General features: G+C 27.6%; 1 protein-coding gene across 1 annotated transcript in view; it reads right to left on the bottom strand.

The window, feature by feature from the left end:
* Positions 1–25,025, bottom strand: part of LOC122269195 (uncharacterized) — a 423,526-nt gene that overhangs the window by 39,636 nt on the left and 358,865 nt on the right. The window contains exon 4 of the mRNA XM_071186412.1: positions 20,268–20,552. Within this exon, the coding sequence (XP_071042513.1) occupies positions 20,268–20,552 (285 nt within the window). The remainder of the gene's footprint in view (positions 1–20,267; positions 20,553–25,025) is intronic.

Genomic DNA, 25,025 nt, shown 5'->3' with positions numbered 1-25,025 from the left:
AAAAATGTTTCGCGAATGCAGATTTTTTTACAACTAAGTACCTTTTGTACTTTTTGTAAATTAACATTAACTTGATTCGATTAGAAAACTTGCCGGAGTTCTCCGCATCAAAGTGCAAGTAAAAAACTGCTTTTGATTATATATACGAATTGGTTAGTGGAGTGGTTCCTAATTAGGGGTAATTAACAATAGGATTGAATTCTCTCCTTTCAATTAGTATCTGTAAAAAAACTCTGGATCAAATTACGGTAATAAGTACCGGCACTTTGGGCTCATCATCCATTAAATCACTTTTACCCAAAAATCCTTTTTTCCCGTAAAATATAATACCGTAATTTTAGCAGTGATATTTATTTAGTTAGAGTGATTCAGTAATTTTATGGAAATTATTAATTTGAAAATTACTGTATATCATATTTTTTATTCCATAACATGTTCCTGTAAAAAAGGATTTTTAAAGAGTACCACCACTCTGAGTTTTAGGTAGTTCTTACAGTAATGATTTGGAATATTTGGAATACAGTGCAAATGAGGTTTGACAGATCAGCTTGACAGTAAATAGACTAGTAAAAAAGAATATCTAACCCAACATGTAAATAGCTAAATAAACAAATACGGATGATCGTTTCGAAACTATCAAGTACATCCTTCATATTTAAGATAATCCTTTTATTCAAATAAAACATCGATGTCTCTTTTATATATTTTTTCAGATACTCTAATTACAAGTAAAATATATTTTAGTATTTTTCAATTATAAAAGAAAACAGTTTAATATTTATTATTAGAAATATGTTCGATTATCGGAATTTCATTTGTATTAAAATAAAAAAATAAAAAAAATAGTTTGATTTTTTTTTATTCATAAATGTATCAATAATTTATTTTGCAAATTAAAGAAATTTGAATGATATATGACTGTTTCTCTTAGATCTAAAAGACTGAAAATAATTGTAAATTTAATAAATGAGCCGTGTTTGTAAGATTTTATCTTTAACACACAAAAAGCTGCATTTAATGACCGGAAAACATTAAAATGTTTAATATAATAATTTTCACTTAGTTTGACCAAAATGAATACAAAAAAATAAGGTTTATAAAGGGGTAAAAAAATCTGAATGTAAGCTTTGATGAATTAACATGATGAATTAGCACACAACAACACCAAAAGAAATGATTCTCCATCTTTTCTATTTACAATATTTACACTTTTGGATTTTTAGTTTTATATTATTGGTAGAAGGGCATCAGAAAGTTACTCTTAACTCGTTTTGGTATCAATTGGTTCATAATCGCACCATTATTGGTTCATAAATTAGTGTAAGATTGTATTAAGTGATCTTCGAAAAAATGGAGAAAATTACAGAACTGTAATGACATTTCAAATAAAAAAAAACATAGTTCTGGTTAATAAATTTAAAATATATGGCTTTGAAACCATTAATTTGCCAATTTTTTTCGATCATATGGTAACGGTTATCTAGAAATTCTAGCTTTTAAAATTATAGCTCTCATTATCATACATTTAGTAAAAAATGCAAATCTTGAAAATAAACTTAACCGATGAGATAGTTTATATACCATGCTCTTAAATATCATGATGAAATTTCTAAATTCCACAACCTTTATTAAATTTTATCTCATATTATAAAACCATATTTTATTGTTGGTTTTACAAAAATCATTACCAAAGAGCTTTGGTAAAAATTATCGAACTTTTTGGTGTTCCCATAGAGCCAGAAACATGTCAAATTATATCATATTCTGATAGTTTTGACTATACTTTGTTTCTCCGTATATTGATGCAGTTTATGTGCACATAAAAATAAAAAATGTATATGAAGCTTAATAAAATATTTTCAGACAAATTGGTTTTAATTGAATCATAATAGCGGTATCTTAATTCCTAATATCTGTAACTAGAACTATGATATAAGTATCTTGGTCCTTAATATAGTATAAGTATTTCTTAGTGTGTCACTAATATACGTCATAACAATTTTTATTAATTGATAGTTTCAATATTTGCTATAATAATAGTTAATTCAAAATCTTTCCGTTACTTAAAAAATTACAAAACTTGGCTCTATCTTTTTAAGATAATTTAACCAAGACAGAAATTGTTTAAATTTTTTTCATTTACCCTTTGATTTTTAACAAATATATTTTTTCATAATTTTTATGTTATTTTGCATTAATTTAGGCCAGAGTAAGTGAAAAATATTATATTTAGCATTTTAATAATTTATGGTTATGATATGCAACATATGATGAAATTCCGGTGTCAATTTCTGGGTGAAAAGTAAACTCTTCTAAACACGGCTCACTTTCAAGCAATAATTTTTTTAATTTGTACTTATCGGTACTTATTTGTATCTAAGAGAAACAGTTATCCATCTATGAAATTTTCTTAATTTACAAAATCAATTATTGATAAATTTTTGAACATGAATGAAAAAATATCAAGCTACCTTTTTTTGGATTTTATATTTTAGTGCAATTGTAATTCCGATAAACTAACAGAATTTTTTTAGTAACTATTAGACTGTTTTTTCATAATTAAAAAGTACCTTAATATATTTTTCCTAGTAATTGGAGTGTCAATAAAAATTTAGAAAAGGGAAAAAGGTGCCCCATCTGCTCCAAAGCTTTAAACATGACTGATTGATTATTACTTCCAATAAAATGTGTTCGCTTTATATTTTTTCACCATTTTCATATATTTTTAAAAAAAAATTTAGTGTTTGTGATTTTTTTTTAACTTTCTTCTTTATTTTGTCATATTGCTTTTATATTACTTCCAAGTATTGTGTGACTCTTCGCCTTTCTTGCTTTAAGAGATTTGTGATAATTTTACTCCAGAATCATTTAAAGTAAATTGTTGTTGTAACAGTTAATTTTCTCATAGTAATTAACAGAATTAATCTAAATGAAACGACAGATAAACCTGACAGCACTTTCTAGTTAAATTCTAACTTACACGTTTCACTCTAAAATGCAACATTACCCGTCTTGAGGCATTAAATGATACTTAAGGGACCTTAGTTAAGCATGCTCTGAGATTAGGACTGTATATCTTTCTAAATGATACTAAAGATGGTAAGTTACCTACTGTTCTATACTGAGGTCTGATAAAGACATTAAAAGCTCTAATTGTAAAAGTTCACAAAATTGTTTACGGAATAAAAACTTTCAAATTTGTGTCTCGTTTTTAAATAATATTGTTACAAAACAGTATACGTTACTGTGAAAAATAAGAAGACCACAAAATGAACAAAAAGAAGTGACACGCCACTAAAAATATCAATTGAGGATCATATATATANATATATATATATATATATATAATACATTTTTTTTTGCGACAGTCGTTGAACAGTCGACCCAATTATTTTCGGGTTTACGACTACTAATGCTCATCTGCGTAGCCTTCTAGTTTTGAACCCAATCCAGAAGACAAGGAAACTCCTGGATTAAGTAATGGGAGAAGTTTTTCTTCGTGGAGGATGTTTTGATACAACTGACCCGCATCTGCGTTTCATGGAGAGGAAGACCACGAGAACTTTCTACGCTTAGCCTGATGGCAAGGGGACTCTATCCCAGGATCTGAGGATATTTCACATCAGCACTGCTGTCGGTGCAGCCGGATGTGGAATTCGTATCGATCAGCCATCGCTGGGATTCGAAACTGGTTCACCTCATTGGAAGGCGAGAGCTCTATCCCCTGCGCCATCGTGGCTCTCGAAGAGCATATTGGAACTTAATAAAAAACCACAGTTTTTAAAAACGGCATGCCATAATTAGTATATTTTAAACTGGCTTATTGGGAAAAAATAAGGAGCCATTAACGCGAATAATGGGATGAAGGAGTATACATTGAAGAGATTATTGTTAAGGAATGACAAACCACAAATGTGATTAATGACACGCCACTAAAAGTGGTGTAAATTAATAGTTCTTATTGTGAAAAAAATGAAAAACAATAAATTTGAACGACAGGACGTCTAAATTTATGCGTCCTTATTTTTTTCATTATAAGAATTGAAATTCATAATAAGTATAAATTGAAAGAATTATTGTAAAATAATATCGAGTGACAATTCTGATTGAGGTCAGGCCACAGAAAATAAGAGAAAGAAGAGGGAGTTTTTTATAAAAAGAAGATAGAGAGCCAGCGAATAATGATACACCAAACAAGTATAAGTTGAAATGCTAATTTTAAAACTATAGTAAGCTACAAATGAGGCTAATGACGCAACACATGAAATACTATAAATAAAAGGTTCTTATTGTAAAAAAATAATGAGGCACAAATGTTAACAATGGTGATGTTAAAAAATGTTAGGTTAAAGGCTCAAAATTATGAAAAGCTACAAATAAAATCAATGTGACGCCACTAATGTAAAAATAGGACGCCAAAATGAAAGTTATCAATTCAAGGATTTGTTTTGAAATAAGAATAAGCTACGAATATTATTAATGACATGCCACAAGTAGTAGTATAGGGACTTATATTGAATAAATAAGGTGCAACAAATGTAAACAATATTACGTCACAAGTAAAACTATCAATTGAATAACAGCAATATCAAATTACAAATCAGACTAATGGTATGTCGCAGGAAATAATAAAAATTGAAGGCTCTTATTGTTGCAAAATAAACAGGCAGTGAATAATCGGACACCAAGAAAGTATAAGTTGAAATGCTTTTTTTAAAATTATAACAAGCTACAAATGGGACAAATGATACACTACATGAAGTAGCCTAAATGAAAGGGTTTTATCGCGAAGAAATAAATAAAAACAAATGGGACCAATGATACACTACATGAAGTAGCATAAATAAAAGGGTTTTATCGTGAAGAAATAAATAAAAACAAATGGAAAGTTAAAAGAAAAAGTATTAATCGAAAGCATTGTTTTAAAATACTAATAAGCTACAGATATTAATAATGACATGCTACAAGAGATCATATAAGTTAAAGGGGCTATTCAAATAATATTGGAAACTCCTTCGAGCATTAAATTTAAATTAGCAAGTGTGCTGTTAATAGTATATAATTATATGACTTCACTGAGAAAATTCACGTTTAAGATCTTAGTATACAGTTAAATCGTGGAAATAAGAAAAACTTTTTTGAATATTTATCTCCTTCATTCTTTTTATTTATCTTTAAACTTTTGTCACATTTCAATTTATTTTTTTTAAAATTTTGATATTAAAATTCTCTAAAATCAGAATTAGATATAGATGAAACGTTTCCTGCAAGGGATTATTAAAATAAATTTTATCTTTAAAAATGTATTTTAACCATGCAAACAGCTTTTGTTTCAATATTTATCTCGAAAAGACCTTTAAAACTCCTTGCATAAATAACAATTTAAACATAAAATGTAGCAACCTGGGTTACATTCAGCATTTGTCAAGTAATCCATACGCCGATCTATTAAAAAGCTTACGTTGTAAAAATTTTCACTCATAAATCAAGGAAAGATCATTCTAGAAAAAAAATTAAACCCCGTGAGCTTCACTTTATTCATACACACCGATTTTTATTAAACTATAATATTCTGTAAAAAGAGTATTTTTACATTTTTTCCTGCTCTTAAAAAGTACTGAATCGTAATGGTAAGAAAAAAACTGCCAAGTAATCTCTTATGGATAAAATGGCGAGTTCTTAAAAAAAGTTTTTAGCTTCTGAAAATCTCAGAGAACGTTATAATGCTTCAAAAGCATACATTAGTTTCGCCAGACCTTTATAAGAAGCTGTTATGTTCGTATAAGATGGCGCATTTTAAACTAAGTACCGTAATATATCATGTTTGTCAGAAAAGATCATATTCTTTAATAAAATAAACAGCTACTTTAGTTTACTCAGAAATGTAATAAATCTATTCTGTTAATAATATTTTAATTATGAATATTGATTTCTTTTCTTCAAAAAAATAACTAATGCAAAAGAAATTTTCAGAGTACATTGAAAGAAAATAATAATTTAAAAACAATTTGCTTTAAATATTTCTGCGCGCTCCGCAGATTTAAAATAATTTAAACTATACTACTCATTTTATTGCAAATATGCTACGTTAAAAGCTATAGCAGATTGAAAATAATACATACTTTGTTTATTAATTTATTTTTAGTATAATTTGCAGTTTGATTTTGCTTTGGAAGAAAAACTAACGAAGCATAGCGAAATTTGTAACTTGAAGGTGGTCACGTGTACATTTTTGTCAACAAAAATCTGTAATTTAAACATTAAAATTCAACGATTAATGACCAAATGTTTATGAAGATTAATAATTTAAAGCAACCTATGTATTTTGTTATCTATATGCTTCATTGAAAGCTTCTATGGATATAAAATATTATAAATTTTGCTTTTTTTTTAAATTTGAGATATATTTCAGTTTTAACTTGCTTTGGAAGAAAAAATAACGAAGCATAACGAAACTTGTATGTTGAAGGTGGATGCGTGTACATTTTTTCTTAACAGAAATTTGCAATTTAAAAATTAAAATTCAACGATTAATGATTTAATGTATATAAAGATTAATAATTTAAACCAAAATATGTATTTTGTTATCAATATGCTTCATTTAGAACTTCTAAGGATATAAATTATTATAAGCTCTGTTTATTCTTTTATATATAGGATGTATTTCAGTTTTATTCTGCTTTGGAAAAAAAATTACGAAACATTACGGAATTTGTTGACGTTGCAGTTAAAATAACGTAAACGTAACGCAAAAGGTTTATATTATCAATAGGAAATTTCATCTCATTATGCTGGCAGATTTAATTAAATTATTGGGTTATTTGTTGAAAATTTGTAAACATTTGAAAGATTTGCACCCTTTGTTAATATGAAATCGCATTTCATTAGATTGGATTGGATTGCATTTCATGCAATTATATAACAATTTGGATTGACATTGTTAATTGTTGACGTAGACATAGTTATTTTAATTATTGAATAGTAGATAAGAGGTGGGGAAATAAGTAAGTTTAGTAAGTTTTTTCTCTCATTTTGTTAAGATATCATCGTACTTAATTTAATTAAAGTATTTTATTTAGTTATTAAGTTGGAGATCAGAGATGGGCAAATTTTAAGTTTAGTAAGTCTTCCACTGGCTTATTGACATAAAATCTCATTAAATTTAATTAGCATTCTTGCATAGCAGATGAGCGTTTTTAAAAGGTTAAGGATTCATTCACACAATAAAGTTATGTTTTGATAAATCCATAATTTTGAATTAACTATAAAATTTCATTTTTAAAAAAGAGTTATGACAAAAATACAAATTTTTGATTTTTTAAGGAACTATCAAACTAATTTTGTTCAAGTTTCAACGTTTAGATACGTAATTTGGTATTTTGTAAATTGTGTAATAAATTTGTAAATTTGGTAAATTGTGTTACGTGCTGTGAAATATTTTAAATTTTTAATATGAAAGTATTTCACTAATTTTAAATGAAATAAAAATGATAATAAAATTATTAAAAATTCAAGAATATTAGAAAAAAGAACATTTAAACTGTTCACTTTGAGAAATTAATATTGCCAATCAATTTGCTATAATTAGTGAAGTTAATCATAAGATATTCACGGTGTATTAAAACTAATTTGCTCATTTCAAAGGAATATTTCAGTATTAATAAACCTTTAAAGTAAAGTTATTTTAAATTCCTGAAACAGAGAATAAATTGTAAAATAAATCATATTTTAGATGCTAAAAAGCGTATTTATATGCATATTTGTTTCAAGGGAAAAATTTTGCAATTTAAAGACATTTTATCAATCTAAAATTCTAGCTAAATTAAACTTCATTGTTTGACTGAATTTTTAACATTTCATGGAATAAACACTAAAGTTTTGTTTGTTTTACAGAAGTTTCTAATAATAATTCTTTAGATTATTTTTCAAAAGTTATCATGTAATAGCAGTTCAAGAATATTTTTCTAAAAAGAAATTTATAATTTTATAAACGAGCTTTTAATCTCTCTAAATCATATAAATTCTAATTAAATGAGTATACAATTCATCTTTTGATTAACATTCTAAAATATAATTAATAACTTAATTTTATACTTCTAAATGAAATGTTAAAAAGGAAAAGGTTGGCTCTAAATTTAAATCATTTTCACAAGAATAAATACAAGCATAATAATGTTAGCAATTTAATAAACATTTTGATTATTGAATGACTTAATTTCTCAAACATATATATAAAATTTTCTTTTAGATGCATTGGTTAATTGGTAAAATTTGTCATTTAATAACTAAAAATGTGCATGGCTAAAACTAACATTTGATAACAAATTCCTTAAAGTAAACATAAATTCCTAAAACAATTCCCTGTCTTTATCAAAGATTATGAATTCAAACCAACAATGTCAATAGCCAAAGAGGTCAAAAATTTAATTCGCAATTTAAAAGACTTGCAGCATACATTTATAATTAAGCTAACACATACTGATAGTCCCTGAACAATGAGAATAAGGTTACTTGGCGATATTACTTAATTAAAAACGAAAAGGTTGCTTCTAGTAGCTTAATTAAATCTTTTGGTTGGATTGAGAATATAGAATCATGAATAAACTTGGCTACGATTAGCCTTTAATTAGGGAAATGAACGTGGTTAGGACAACAGAACAGTTTCCTCACCCCCTTAAGGGGAGTGAATTGACATCAGATTTTTGCCAAATTGTGTTAGTTTCGGTAAAAATGATAATGAAACACTGCCAAGTAATACAGATTTTACGCCAAAATAAATATTATGACGTGATAATAAAAGATGAATCGAAATTAAAAACAAACAGGTGGGATTCGGATTGGCGTAGTTTTAATGAAAGATTTCGGAAAGCAACGATTTTCTTCAGTCAATATTGGTTGCTGAAAAGCTAATAAAGCTTTTGCCACTCTTAATTAAAAAGAAACTTATTTATTCATATTAATTAACATTTGTATCAGTTTTGATGAAGAAATTTCTGAGAGATGTTGAGAAAATGAAAATTTAAGTTATTAGCATAAAAATTATAATAAAGATGCATGGATGTTTGATTTTATAAAAGTAGCAAGGTAGTTCGTAATTCAAGTCAATTTTAGTTTAACGTTGATTAAAAATGTATTGTTAAATCAAGAAACATTTGATATAAGCATTTGATGTTGTTTATTTTTAAAGAAGACTCATTTAAATTAATATTTTGTAAATTATATTAAAATAATTTAAAATTTCTGTTTTAATGAAAAAAATTATGGAAGATTGTTTGAAGCGGAAACATTTCTCTTTTGGGTAAAGTATTCAATATAATTTAAATGTTAATCCACTTTTAAGTACTGAAGTTTATGAATTGTTGCTTTCTTCATTGAAAATGAAGAGTTATAATTGTTCCTAAAAGCATTTTTTTCAAATTTTGACCTTTTCATTGAAAAATGAACAACAATAACAACAGTTAAAATGCAGACGTTTGAAAAATATCACCAGTCCTACATTGTAAAAAACTCCGGAAAAATTACCTTAAAACCCATTTTTGCTAGAACATGTTACGAAACAAAAATATCTGTTATACAGCAATTTTCACAGTAATAATTTCCATAAAATAGCTGAATCACTAAAATTAAATAAATATTACTATAAAAATTACGGTATGCTATTTTATGGGTAAAATGGTTTTTAAAGGTAAAATGGATTTTACGGATAAAGTACTTAAAGTGTTGGTACTTTATAAGGTAATTTGATCCGGAATAATTTACTTTGTAGACATGTTAAAGTTCTAAGTCTATTTCACTCTCAGTGCAATCGTGCAAAAATGTATACATAGCCTGTATAAATGTATACATACAAATAACTTTCTCAAAAAATATTTTTTGTCCTCTTCAATATCACCATGAAGCGACCGTCCTCTGATACACTGTAAAAAATTTCCTGTTAAAATTATGATGAAAAGTCTCGGCATGTAGGGGTGCCAGTACTTTTACAATGAAATAAATTTTTGCCAAGAAATTTCATGCCGCAATTTTTACAGTAATATTTATTTAATTTCAGATTCAGTAAATGTTTCTGTAAAAATTACGGTACATCAGGGTTTTCCTGCCGTAACATATTACTGTAAAAAGCAGCAGCACTCAGGGGGCCGGTACTTTTTCTCATAATTTTGTTAGGAATTTTTTGCAGCGTACATTGTTGGTTATTGTATATTAATGTTTAATTAAACTGGGGACTTTGGCTACTGGCTAAGTACCGGTACTTTGGGTGTATCAACCGTAGCGTCCTTTTTACCAAAAAATCCATTTTTATAATGAAATATTATAACGTAATTTTACAGAAATATGAATTTAATCCAGTGATTCAGTGATTTTAAGGTATTTATTACAGCATGTAACCTTTTTTGTTCCGTAAAATGTTCCATAACATGGATTTTACGTTAAAAAATAACGGTACCTTGAGTATAGGTTCTTTTTACCGTAACTTATTCCGGATTTGTTTGCTGCGTGGAGTATATTTGAATTCTCACTTTTTGAATTTTTATCCCCTTAATGTGTCGATTTCTTAATATTCTTTGAATATTTGCTCGAGATTTGTTTGTGTTTAAATTGTCTGACTAGTGATAACAAAACATGATTTTGGACAAAATTTCTAAAATTGAGTTTTTATAAATTTAAAATCCCTATAATTTTAGCTTTCTAAAAATTTTTTCCTTCGTTTGTTCTCTGTTTATTTACAAAATTATAGCAGGTTCTTTTGAAAGCTGATATTATTGGATAGACTAGTGATTTTAGGTCTTTAAATGCGTTTATCTCAAAATCAGATTTTTTTCATATTTTATATTATTTAAACACTATATCTCATGTTGTTTTTGAAATAATTGTCTACAATTCTTCAAGAGTGTTTATGATTATAGCACACATATTTTGAACTACAGACTAAGAGAAAAAAAGTGGAATCTCATTTTTAGGCATGTTTTTTTAGCATAGACAAGTGCGAAAATTTTTAAAACTTTGCTTTATTGAATACATTTATTCCTAACTCTGCAGTATATCCGCTTACTTTAAAGATACTACTTCGAAACAAAGTTGATGGGTTTCTAAATAAAATCCTCAAAGGATTTTTTGCTTTGGGTGATAGAAATTTTTTAACAGTGTTTAGCGTATATGTAAAAAATGCCTTAAAACCTATAAATGGTTATTTAAAAAATACAAAAATAAAATAATTAACATTTTGTACTAGTTTCATAAATTTTTACACATAATAAAACAAAGTAATTATTTTTTTTAAACTCTGTGCTGATATTTAAAAAAAAAAGCTGTCAAAACTAGTCTGATACCTTAACTAAAGTAAATTAGTTAATTAAACTACATTATTACGATAATAATTAATAGATCCTAATCTTATCTCTATTTATTAACATATAACCATGAACGTAGAACGGTGTAAAAAGTTCCCGAGTAAAATGGTGCCTTTTAACTTCGTTAGGCAAAAATTTGGTGCATTGTCTGCAGTTAGTCGGCTAACTCTGATTTATAGATTAGACAAAAAGGGTAACTTTAATTTTAGTTCTTTTTTTAAAGATAAGATTAAAATAAGCAATTAGAGATAAGAGTATGAACAAAGTATTAAAATATCTAAATGAGATAGATTATATTTAGGGGCATTTGTAATCTTGTAATTTAACTTCTTATAGTAAATACAATTTCTCCATAAAAACTAAACTTAACGAAGGATAAGTAATTCCTATACATATTAAATACCTATGCATTATCTATTGCTTAAAAGCAGTGTGCTTCGTATCTTTATTGAAAAGATACAGACGAGAAGATTATATTTTTAACCCCCCCCCCAAAAAAAAAAATTACCTTTTTTCTACATTTCTAGAATGATTGAAAGTTTTGACCCTCAAGATATGATGGTGGTGGAGGTAGTAGTTTGCAGCTGCAATTAAAAATTATTGACTTAATTTAGCAGAAAAGTGGATGAAAGTTTATCTTCCAATCTTTTTGACACCAGTACGTGGGCCGGGATAGCCTGGTCGGTAGGGCGCTGGGCCCATATCCAAGAGGTCGTGGGTTCGATCCTCGCCGGCTGAAGACTCCCCGTGTAGTAAATGGTGACTGATGCACGTTAAATCTGCCGAGTCTCAAAGTCCTCCATGTTCCCACAACAAATCAATACCTCTGGGGGTACTGATCCAGGAGTTTCCTTGTCTTCTGGATTGGTTCAAAATTACAAGGCTACGGAGTTGAACGTAAGTAGTCGTAAACCCATGAAATTGGGTCGGCTGTTCAACGACGGTTATAAAATAAAATAAAATGTCCCTTTACGTATATATTTTTCTGACCCTCTAATTACAAGAAAAAAAAATATATATACTTCTTATAATTTTGAAACACATCCTGGTCGCTATTAAAAAATTATGTTACATTATTTGAATTATATTTGCACTAAAATATAAAAACCAAAAAAAGGTAGTTTGATTTTTTTTTTCATTCATGCTTTTCAAAACTTTATCATTAATTGATCTTGTAAATTAAAAAAATTTCAGTGATGAATAACTTTTTTTCTGATCCGAATAATTGCAAATAAGTGCAAATCTGAAAAATTATTGTTTGGAAGATTTTACCTTTAACGCAGAAAAAGACACTGGTGCATCATGATGTACTTCATAACCATCAATTATTAAAGTGCTAAATACAATAATTTTCATTTATTTTGACCTAAATTGATGTAAAATAAAGAAAAATATATAATAAAAATGAAAAATGGATAAATGAAAATGATATGTTATAAAAATAAAGAAAAATGAAAATTACGTTTAATAAAAATTCTGCGCCGAAGTACTAATAATAATTTCACGATTTGCGTCCTAATAAGTAAAAGTCTGATCATTAGATTAAAAGATACTGTAAATGTCCCATTTTTTATCTTTCTTCCCATAATTTGAACCAGCATCAAAGAGTTAAGGACATGATTTAATTGTGAACTAGTCCATAATATCAAATAAATAAAATATTTATTTTCTATGGATTTTTCTGGATACGGACAGATTTTTAGGCATCCAATTTCTTTCTAATGGGAGAAAAATTGTTCTAATGGTTCTGAAAATGGTGTAAAGAGTTAATTCTTTGTGGTGTTCAGAACAAATCGAAGCAGTCAGTTTTTTATAAAAAAAATCCAAAATTCCTTCAATATTAAATGACAATTTTTTATAAAAACGAAATCGGTTAAACCGCCTCTGGGTAAAAGAAATTAAAAAAAAGTTGTATTTTCAAATTATTAATTTTTTAGATTTCACCCAAAATTTGGATTTTGTTGTTTAAATTAACATAGTCTAAAAAGATGCTTTTATATCATTACTAAATTTTATAATAAATAAAACTGAAAAAATTACTTACACAGTTTAGTTGAATTTAGTTTCATTAGAGTTTAAATTTTGGAAAAATTAAAGAAGCTGAAATAGTTCCAAAGGTATGCCAAAACAAGCAAAAAAAAAAAAAATAATAAATTAAGGAAGATAAAACTTTAGACCGTTATCCGTACTAAATATTTAAATCCATATTTTTCATATACCGTTTACCCACCATAATTTAAGCATTAAAAACCTGAGTTCACCTCCTGGTGGATCAGGGGATAGAGCGTTCACCTCCCAATGAGTGCACCCAGGTTTGAATGCCAACTGTGGCTGGCTGATACGAATTCTGCTCTCGGATTGCAACGACCACAGTACAGATATAGATCAATGATAAACAATGGAGTTGAACACTGTAACGTAAGAATTGGATCGGCTGTTTGACATCGGTTTTACTAACAAAAAGAAAAATTAAAATAAGGAAAGGCATGTTTATTTTGAGAAAGTATATATTTGTATAGCTTGCTTCTATTATATATTACATTTAATGTTAATCCCTCAAACCATCAAGGTTGTGTTTTAGGTTCGTAAAATTCCGATCATTAGATTAAAAGTTATTAAAGGTGTTCCGTTTAATTCTTCTTTCTTTTTTGCTCACTGTACTTTTGCACCTAGCAAGATAAAATTACGAGCAAGTTGTTATATTAACCCCACAAAATATATATTTCCTATAAATTCAGCCGGAAAAGGATAAATCTTTAAACATCAATTTTTCTTCCGTTAAGCGAAAAGTATTTTTGGGAATTACGGATTTTCTGGAAAGAGTGTCAAGGGTTAATTCTTTGCGGTATGTTGAACATCTGCGAGCAGTCGTTCCGCACTTTTCAGTCGAGGAGAGCCTTTGTGATTAATCACTTTGGAGAGAAGAGTGTCGCCAATTTGGCGACACAATGAATATGATGAACGACTTGTTCGAGGAAATTGTTAAGAAAAGAGTTGAGAATTAAATGAATATCTTGTTGAGAATTTCTGGGCTTTCATTATTTTTTGAAACTTGAAACTAAGTAACAGATTTAAGGTGAATTTGGGATTTTGTTTGAATGATTGGAAACTACATGTTATGCTAAAATGTGGCTAAATGTGTTGTAAATGCCGATCTGAAATTTTAGCTTGTTTAAAAATTTTACCTAATTTAATAAGATTAAATTTTATAATAAAGTTTAATTATTTGTAAACTTAGTATTAATGAAATTTAGTTTCAATGTGTAGTGATAAATTGAAGGCCAATATTTTTTATTGCATTTATTATATCTATTTTAACTGTATTGATTAGATACATTTTAAATACTTGAATTAAATAGATTTAAATCTATTTAATTAAAAAAATTAATTACATTAATTAATGCATTTTAAATACAGGAATGAGATAGATTTCAATGTGTTTAATCAAATTAATTTATTCACATTATTTGCGTACAATCCAATTAAATATGAAATTCGTAAATATAATTATTATTTTTATTAAGATTATTAATTTATTAGAATTTGCAAAATTCGTTTTAAAACTGAAGAAAGAATTTTTACAGTTTTTTTAGTCAAGTTCCCCCTATCGATAAAGTCTAATAAATTCTTGGAAACAAAATCTGAATTATATTTTGATAAAATGGGTCAAAATCAAATTTTTAGTTTTACTAACTTTCTAATCTCAACTTTAAGGGTCAAGGGTCAAACTGTTTGCAAGTCTATAATTTATATATATATATATANTAACTTTATATATATATATATATATGTATGCTTGTATATATTGTATATATATATATATATATATATACATATATAACAAGAGCAATTTTTCAAATGAAATCCTGAAAGTACAAAATATTACTATAGAAACCTATATTGTTGTGTAAATCTTATTAAGATTAACAGTTAAGGTAAAAATATTAAAAAACGCATGAAAGATTATAATTTGCGACGTGATTATGGTTTAATTCATAAGTAATTAATGAAAATAATTCCTTAATTAAAATGCAGAAACTAAGCTCAAACATCACTTTTCAATACGCTTTTTAGGCTCATAGGAATAAACTTCATAAATAACGTCATTCGCAAAAAGTCGGAATTTTCAATTAATACCATAACTATTAAAACATAAAACTTTATGAACGAAAACTGCCTGAAATTAATGAATTTTATCATTATTGACGCAATCATATAATATTTGTTTTATATTATTTGTGATAATAATTTTTAGTTTGATAATGAAATAAATTTTTGACATAGAAATAACTTATTTCAGAATTTTCAATTTTGATTGCAACTCATAGAGCTTTTCTTTGAAACTTGCTTTATATTAGAGACATATTTCGCATTAGCTTTTTTTTTATAAAAAAGTTTCTGCACTAGTTATGTAAAAATGAGGAAAATTATTTATGGCTTCCCATATTATCTAGGATAATATCAAACTTGGCAAGATTTCCCATTTCTGAAAACTACTTTTTCAGCATTAAATATTCATATACTTCAACAAATGATTTGAATATTTTTTCTCGGATTACGAATCTGATATGAACGTAACCCTGGAACTAGAGTAAAAAAAAAAGCAAAAGCAAAAAATGAACTATATTTTGTATGAAAATTCCTATTTCGCGATTGATTTTCTTAAGAAAGAAAAAAAAAATTCGTGGAATATATTTTAAGAAGTTTCCCAGAAATACTTATAGAGCATTGTATATTATATCATTTTATTTTATACCAAAATATCAGCTTGGCTTTCAAAGATTTATTCTTTGCAAAATTTATTTTTAAAGTACAATAGACTTTGCATAGAATAAAAAAAAAGAAAACTAGCCAATAAGTGTCTTTTTCAAATGAAATATTCAAATAGCAAGTTTAAAAGCGAATTATTGTGATTAGTTTTTTTAATGAAGATTAATATGAATTGTAATTTAGGAAACAATGATAAATTTTCAGAACCATTGCAGCTTAAATTAGTAAAAGCATTATCTAATCTTAATTTAATTTGGTCAATAATTTGCTAATAGTGTTATTTAAAAAATTTTATAATACTGATGAACGAATCTTTTGTTGCATTTATACAAATTCCTGATCTTGCCTAATTCGGATGATTTCAGATCTGGAAATAGTTTTGTTCCTAAAGCAGCGGATTTTTTAAAATGATTATAGAATTGATTGATTAATTTAAAGATTTGCTTGTCATAATTCAAGCACAATTCATGATGAATAGACAACTCAAATCTCAAACAACACTGTTAGAAATTTCTCGGAAAAAATGGTTAAATAACAATTTGTTGAATGGTTATTTTACCATATTTAATCAAAACAGTCAAATTACCATAAATAAAATGGTAATCAAACTGTTAGAGAAAAACTGTTTATTGACTGCTCTCATCTATTACGGTTAAACAACCAGAATTTTATCTCACCAATTAGAACCACCTAATGAAGCTACTTAGTTCTATGCAACGTCGTACATATGATAGCCGAGCGGGCTTATCTGTCAATCTCATGGCCGGCAGAACTGGAGTTCGAATCCTAGTAATGACACCACAATATTTCTTCAATATCCTTCACCACATGGAGAATTTCCAGTGTCCGGTACTCTCTAATTACCATTATATTACGAAAAACCGAGCTCCTATGCCTAGTTAGATAATTATTTTTTTTACGGTTTTGAAAAATGCTAGTTGCAAATGGTTAAAAAACCGTATAGTTTTATATTCATCGTTTTATAACCATACTTTTTATAAATGGTTTCAAAACCATAAAGGAAAAAAAATGCTCTTTACCGTAAACTTTACGGTTAATCGGATGGACAGACAGCTGCCAGTTATTTTACCATAATTTTCAGTGAATCATGTTCACTTAATTTTTTGGGAGATATTTATAAGATAAAGCTTATGGTGGCAACCATCTATTGCATAATAATAGATGGATTGCAAAAAGCCATTTTCTTTTAAATTATAAATTGTTTTGAACATCTTAGTTCGTAAAAAGTGTTTCTTAAGTGATACGCGACTGATATCAGCTTTGCTTTCTCAAAAAGTAGAGAATCTTTTAAATCTTTCTTATTAATATATGGTTAAAATATTCTTTTGGAAGTCTTTTTAGCCATTTGTGCGAAAATAATCATTGAATTAAAGAAATGAAATTTAATGAATGTAATTCTTAGAGAAATCTGTTTAATAATAATAATGTTTTTAAGGTAATATGTACCTAAGATAAGGCAAATATATTTAAAAGATAAGGCAAATAAGATAAGGCTAATAGATAAATTTTCTAAGATAAGGCAAATATATTTTTATTTTAAAACAAAATAAATTATTAATTATAAAATATTAATTATATTAATATTAAGAAAGTTCTAAAGCATTAGCAGATCTTTCTAGCCTTATTATGCTATATTGTATTTGTATGTAAAGCAATAAAATATTTAAAAGTATGAGTTCCTTATCATTGGATCAATTAGAATTTGACGTTGATTAAATTATTGTAATATGCATTTACTGTTTTTTAAGTTTTAAATTTTCAATATTTCGCATCTAAAGCACGGTTAAAATTAATTCTAAATATATTTATATATATATATATATATATATATATATATATTCTTTTTTTAAGTTTAAAAACTTATAAAAAGTATTTTTTTTTAAAAAGTATAAAATAAATATAATGACAATTACTTTACATTTTTATTAATGCAAAGTGTAACTATTTGTTAATAGATTTTGAATGAAGCTTTCGTAATGATTACTTTCTCTTAAAAAGATGCGGAACTTAAAATTTGATAAATGCTTTGTTTTTTTTATTAAAAAAAATCACTCATATTTTTTTGTGAATATTTTTAATTTTTACTTTATATTTATTGAAACTTTCTAAGAAAAGAAAAATAATCAGGAAAAAAATGATTAATGAGTTTTGCAGAAAGAAAATTAAACATTCTTCTTAAATTAAGTAAATTATTTTCCAATTCTCCGTTATTCATTTCTATTTTTAGAAAAACTTTTCATACCTTTTTTTTTAAGAAAGAATTGATGATGGTAAAATTCCTGAAAATGATTAATCATTGATCTGACAGTAGGACAGGTTCGGGAAATATTTGAGGCTGAAAGTTTATTAAGAAATATTTGTTAGTGCTTTACATTTATTTTCAGAAGATAGTAGTTGTATTCAAAAGTATTGTTCATAATACAATTAGAAATTTTCTGATTACTGAAAAGTTTTATGGATTTCTTAGAACTAATTGAATTTATTTCGAATAAAAAAAGCCATATATTTTAAAACTTAGATAGAAGATGCAATTTATAAATAGATTAAATTTTATATTAAATCATATTATTAGCCTTATGCAACCTCATAAATTTACATATTGTATTTTTGTTTCCTAATCACTTTTTATTGATTTTATTTAATCTCTATTAAATTGCATTATATTAAATAAATTATATTTAAGGTTAATCATTCCGTTTTTCACTTCGGCTTATTTTGAATGCATGTTTGAGAGGATTTTTAAATAGCTTATAATGTAAACGTATTTGATTTGCTTAACCAATTTCATAAAATTTTCATATAATATATTTGTTTTAAATGTGAAATAACTTTTTATTCATCGAATAATTAATTTATCGTATCTAAAATGCTTTATTTTTTCTTAAGTGTTTTATGAAGATTATAAAATTTATTTAGTCTGTTAAAAAAATGCTGGAAATGGTACAAGATATCTGATATCCTATTAAATCCTATTTGAATCCTATTAAAAAAATAAAGAAAATCATGCTCAATAAAAGTATAAAGAATCACAGCGTCAAGAAAATTAGCATGCAAAAAAAAGTCATATAAGTTGTTTTGTAATGAAAAATAAAAAAGAGTAAATACCAGATACTTTTCCTTTAAAATAAAAAAAAGTCAAAATAAAAATTGACACTAAAAAAGCAACAACAACAGTAATATTGAAGAGAGCCAACTTCAGATAAAAGATCCCGACCAACAGATTCCTAAAATTAGTTGCTATCCGCTAACTTAAAAATGCTTCCTGGGCTCATGTTTTAAATTTGAACTTGACTCCAATGAAAATTTCTTTTTATCTTTGTGCTTCACTATTAAGCAAAGTAGAAGGCTAATCCACTGTGTATTGTACATAAGCCTATGTGTTCTTAATTATATACAACACTCTTTAAACCTAATATGGAACAAAACTTTAATCATGCAAACTGTCAACAAGCACAAAAAGGTATCTAAAAGTGTTGCCAAAACAAGAAAGATAAGAGAAGTAAACTAAATGAAATAAACATAGAAAAGCAGGTTATGCACTTGCGTTTCGAACATCCTCGCCTCTCTGGTCAACCTCTAAAGAGATAACAGGTTTGAACAGGGTGAGATATCTCCTTGTCATCAGAACGTTAAGTACAATTGCGAACTTTTCCATCCTTTAATTAGTAACCAGAGTTCGTCTCCACACTTCTTGGTCTTATATCTTCGTGAAGCAACGCAACATTTTCAACATGAACATGAGAGTTTCGAACTTGATGAAATGATCTTAATTGTAATAAATAGTCTTTAGACAATTTTCTCCAGAATGCATCTAACAAATCCTGTTGCTGCTTGTACATTTTTGTCAGATTGGTATTAGAGCTGTTAGGAGACCAAATACTTAAGTTTTGCATGAACTTCAGTTGTTAAATCAGCTGCTTACAATGCTTTTACGAAACTCTTAATGGCCAGTTTCTTTTACAACCAGTTTAATCAAAACTGCAAATTTATACATTGTTTGACGCAATTGTGATCGCATATGAACTTTTGCAAACCTAATACAATGGACTGTGCTATAGAGCGCCCATTGACAGATTAAAGGTCCCTCAAATAACATAAAAATACAATAAACAAAACAATACTTACAATCAGGTCTAGTTCCAAAGCTGCCCACAGTACTTCCTTGACCAGTTTCGAATCTATTCCAGCCGTACACACGAAACTCATAATCTGTCCAGGGTTTCAATTCAACAAGCGTTGAGCATTTCGATGTTGCATCAGAGGTTATGTTTAGAAAAGAGGGCGCCCCGTGAGGATTCTGAACTTCCCTGTACTTAACAATGTATCCCAAGACTTGGCCATATTCTGGGCGAGTCCAGCAAACTTGAACAGTAGAACCTGTTGCATTTGCGGCACGTACACCTCTCGGTTCTGCAAAAAAGATTAATTTTTATTACTGATAATACGGATGCATGGATATTTGCATGAATACTACACGGAGAAAATAATTCTAGTTACCGTACTGTATGGAAATGACATTTCTGAAAAAAAAACAACAACATAATTTTGGTTAATAAAACCAAAAAATTAGGTATAGCGTTGTTAAGAGTTTGTGGTAATATTATTACCAATTTTTTATTAGCCGAAAAGCCATAGGATAACCCGAATTCGTCCAGGGATATCTGAAGTTTCATTGATAGATATCTGTTTAAATAAGTGGTGACAAATTTGGTAATCGAGTGCCCGAAGGAAAAATAGATTTTAAAGGAAATTGAGGTACAAATAGTTGCAAAAAATTAGATCAGTAATGTTTTACAATCAAATTTTTAATGAAGTTGTTTTATTTGTTTTTAAAAAAATAAATAGAATCACGAAAAAACTCCAACAAAATCTATAATACTTGTTTAGAACAAATGACTACAGAAGCTGAGTAAGACAACAAAGCAAGCACTCAGCGAAGATCCATCACAAAAATTGCAAATTTCATCAAGATTTTCAAAAAGAAGCCCCAAAATTTCACAACTCCATATGAAAGTATATTATTAAAGTAATTATTTTAAAATCAACAACTCTGGAAAAGAAAAGATATTCAGTTACGTATCTAATCTCTCAGGAATTACCAATTCGCTATCTCACAATTCCTCTTTCCCAATCAGATGGGATACACGCACATTTCGTTCCTTATACGAATTACAGTTCAATTTTCTTCCATGCACGATTTTATAAGTGTAAGTGAAAAATATTTCATTTTATTTTTGTTTTATGCATTTGATAATTTTATTACTTGAAGGATTTTAAATGAACCTCATTTGATTTCCAAAATTATTTTGATTTTACTTCGTTCAGGATAAATATTTTATGCAATGCTATTACCAATTTTTTATTAGACGAAAAGACATAGGATAGCTCTAATTTAGCAAGGGATATTTAAAGTCTCATTGAGAGACATCAGTTTAAATAAGGGATTAAAATTTGGTAATCGAGTGCCCAAAGGAAAAATAGATTTTAAAGAAAATTGAGGTACAAATAGTTGTAAAAAATTTGACCAATAATGCTCTTCAATCAAATTTTTAATAAAATTGTTTTAGTTGTTTTAAAACAAACAAAATCACGAAAAAACTCCACCAAAAACTATAATGCTTGTTTAGAACAAATAACTACAGAATCTAAGTAACACACCAAAGCAAAGCACGCAACTTCAATTAGAAGAAGATCCATCACAAAAATTGCAAGTTTCATCAAGATTTTCAAAAAGAAGCCCCAAAATCTCACAACTCCATATGAAAGTATTATTAAAGTAATTACTTTCAAATCAACAACTCCGGGAAAGAAAAGATATTCAGTTACGTATCTAATCTCGCAGGAATTACCAACTCCCTATCCCACAATTCCCTCTTTCTCAACCAGATGGGATACACGCACATATCTTTCATGATATGAATTACAGCTCCTGTCGGGTAAAAGTATTCTTTAATCGGAGGAATAGAACGAAAGAGGGGTTGTTTCCCAAATGGAAAAATTGCAGGAAGGGGGTGAGGTGTAGATATCCTGGAAAAGTCGGTTCTTCGGCTGTCACTCTTAACTCAAGATCTAACTTTTCCCAAATCCTACCGGATAGAATAAAAGTAATGACATAATATGAAACGATAGATTTGAATTTGCATAACTGGGATTTTTACGTTGAAGTGAGATTTCGGGAATTCGGATAAAAAAAGAAGAATGGATAGAGTTTGGGAGACATGAAATTGAACGGGAATAGAGAATCTGGCAACAAATGGAGTAACCGGAGTGGGATGAAATTTTCGTCATAATTTGTTTCATTTCTGAGCCTATTTTTTTCTTTTATGTATAATTTTGTTAATGTAGAGGAGAAATTTTATTTTCGTTTTAAAATTCTGTATCAGTTTTACTACTTGAAGGATTTTAAGGAAGCTTGATTTAAATTCAAACAATATTTTGATTTTGCTTCGAAGAGCTTAGTTTATGATAAAGAGGTTAATATTATTGCCAATTTTTTATTAGGTGATAGGAGGGAGGATAACTCTAATTTATGCAAAGATTTTTGTAATCTGCTTAAATCAGTTTAAACAAATGTTGACAAATTTGGTGAACGGTAGTCTAAAAGAAAAATATATGTCAAAGAAAATTGATGTACAAAAATGTGAATAACTTTTGGCCAATTTTTGTAAAAAGCAGAAAAAGTAAATAAATAATTAAAAGTAGAATTAATTGGTCTGGAAAAAATATAATTTGATTTCTCCAGAACCTATACCAACTTAATGACAGCTAATGATTTGATTTTATAGTTCCCGAAAACAATTCAATGGATTTCGTTCAAATGTTCACTGTTGTTTCATAAAATTATGTTGATAAATATGATATAAAATTTTTTGTTTTTATAAAAATTATACAAAATTCGAAATTTTTGATTACTATTAAATTAAGTAATTGAAAATAATTTACAAATTTTTTTTTTAATGTATGGGAGAACTGTAAAAAAATAATCGTTTAATTCTCCTTTAGAAAAAAAAATACCTAAATTCGGGAACAAAATTTTAAAACGTCTTTTCGTTAATATATTGGGATATATTTTCTAGGATCCGTCGAGAAACGGTGAGTGCTAAATCACATGTGTAAAAATTTTTGAAATCGGTATTTCTTTATTGCGTTAAAAAAGTAGTTTGTGTCTAATATCGTAATTAATTTAAAAAAAAGCGTTAAAAAGCACTTAGGTCATTTTGGTTTACTTTTTATATTGTAAAACAGCATAAAAGTTCAAAACAATGTATGTTTAAGAAATTAAAATAACTATAGTGTAATCTGATGGTATGCTGACGCTTCCCAAACACCAAAGATTGCAATGCTCACTCACCGTGCTCGATACCAAGTTAAACCTATTTGAAATGTGCTATGGCGTTATATCTTAAGAATTTGAGTCAATTATTAAAATCTTTAAAACTAATTCCTATTTAAAAATTCAAAATTTTCTCCTAATAATAAATTACCAAAAATTGAATTAAATTGAAATAAAGAACGACTTGTAATAGAATAACTTAAAAAAATACATATATGACATCACGCTTTCTACACATTCTTTCAATGTTATTTCCTTCAATACTGTCATCAACGCGTTCTTCTGCTCTTCGAATACGCTTTTCTGATTATACTTGAAAAGCATAACAACACGACTAATGATTATTTTTCAATAAATGACCATAACAACGAATACCTCTTGCCGTCAGGCTAACTGTGGGAGGTTCTCGTGGTCTTCCTCTCCATGTAACGCAAATGCTGGTTAGCTCTATCAAAAAGTCCTCCACGAAGGCAAATTTCTCCCAATACTCGATCCAGAAGTTCCCTTGTCTTCTGAATTGGGTTCAAAATTACAAGGCTATGGAGTTGAACATTAGTAGTCGTAAACTCATAAAATTGGTTCGGCTGTTCAACGACGGTTATAAAAAAATAACAACGAATAAAGTTATTATTATTGACCCTGCACAAGTATAATTAGAACATAATATAAAACACTTTGCTGATACGAACAATTCGCTTTTAATCTTTCAATTCTTCCCAACTTATAGTCTAGTTAGTTTCAGCTTTTTTTTTTTTTAAAGATTTTGTTAATAATCATGTGCGTTTACGCTTCCATGATTATGACAGCCCACATGCTTCATATTTTTTTTTATTTACTAAACCAAAAAAGAAATGAAAGTTTTCTTTGTTGTCGCTGGCACTATCCTACACTGATGTTTTTTTTCAAGGTCAAGTACCCGGTAAGGTTAAGTGCCATTGCTCGTTATACATTTGCCCGGTATACCCTAAACTGATGTTTTTTTTAAGGTTCAGTGCAACTGCCCGGTATACATTTGCCCGGTATACCGTACAATGATGTTTTTTTAAGGTCAAGTGCCACTGCCCGGTATATCCTACACTGAAGTTTTTTTAAAATTCAGTGCCACTGCCCGGTATACCCTACACTGACATTTTTTTAATGTCAAGTGCCATTGCCCGGTATATATTTGCCCAATACTCCAAACACTGATGTTTCTTCTAATCTATCGTCAGTAAGTATTAAAATATCGAATAAAGTAATTTATCGTCGGTAAGTATTAAAATATCGAATAAAGTAATTTATCGTCAGTAAGTATTAAAATATTGAATAAAGTAATCTATCGTCAGTAAGTATTAAAATATCTTATAAATGTAATCTATCGTCAGTAAGTATAAAAGTATCGAATAAATGAAATCTATCGTCAGTAAGTATTAAAATATCGAATAAATGTAATCTAGCGTCAGTAAGTATTAAAATATCGAATAAATGTAATCTATCGTCAATAAGTATTAAAATATCGAATAAATGTAATCTATCGTCAGTAAGTATTAAAATATCGAATAAATGTAATT

Source organism: Parasteatoda tepidariorum, chromosome 10 (genome assembly GCF_043381705.1).
Source record: "Parasteatoda tepidariorum isolate YZ-2023 chromosome 10, CAS_Ptep_4.0, whole genome shotgun sequence".
In the NCBI taxonomy this organism is placed as follows: Eukaryota; Metazoa; Arthropoda; class Arachnida; order Araneae; family Theridiidae; genus Parasteatoda; species Parasteatoda tepidariorum.
Note: the sequence above shows the minus strand (reverse complement) of the source record. Positions and strands in the feature narration are given on the sequence as shown.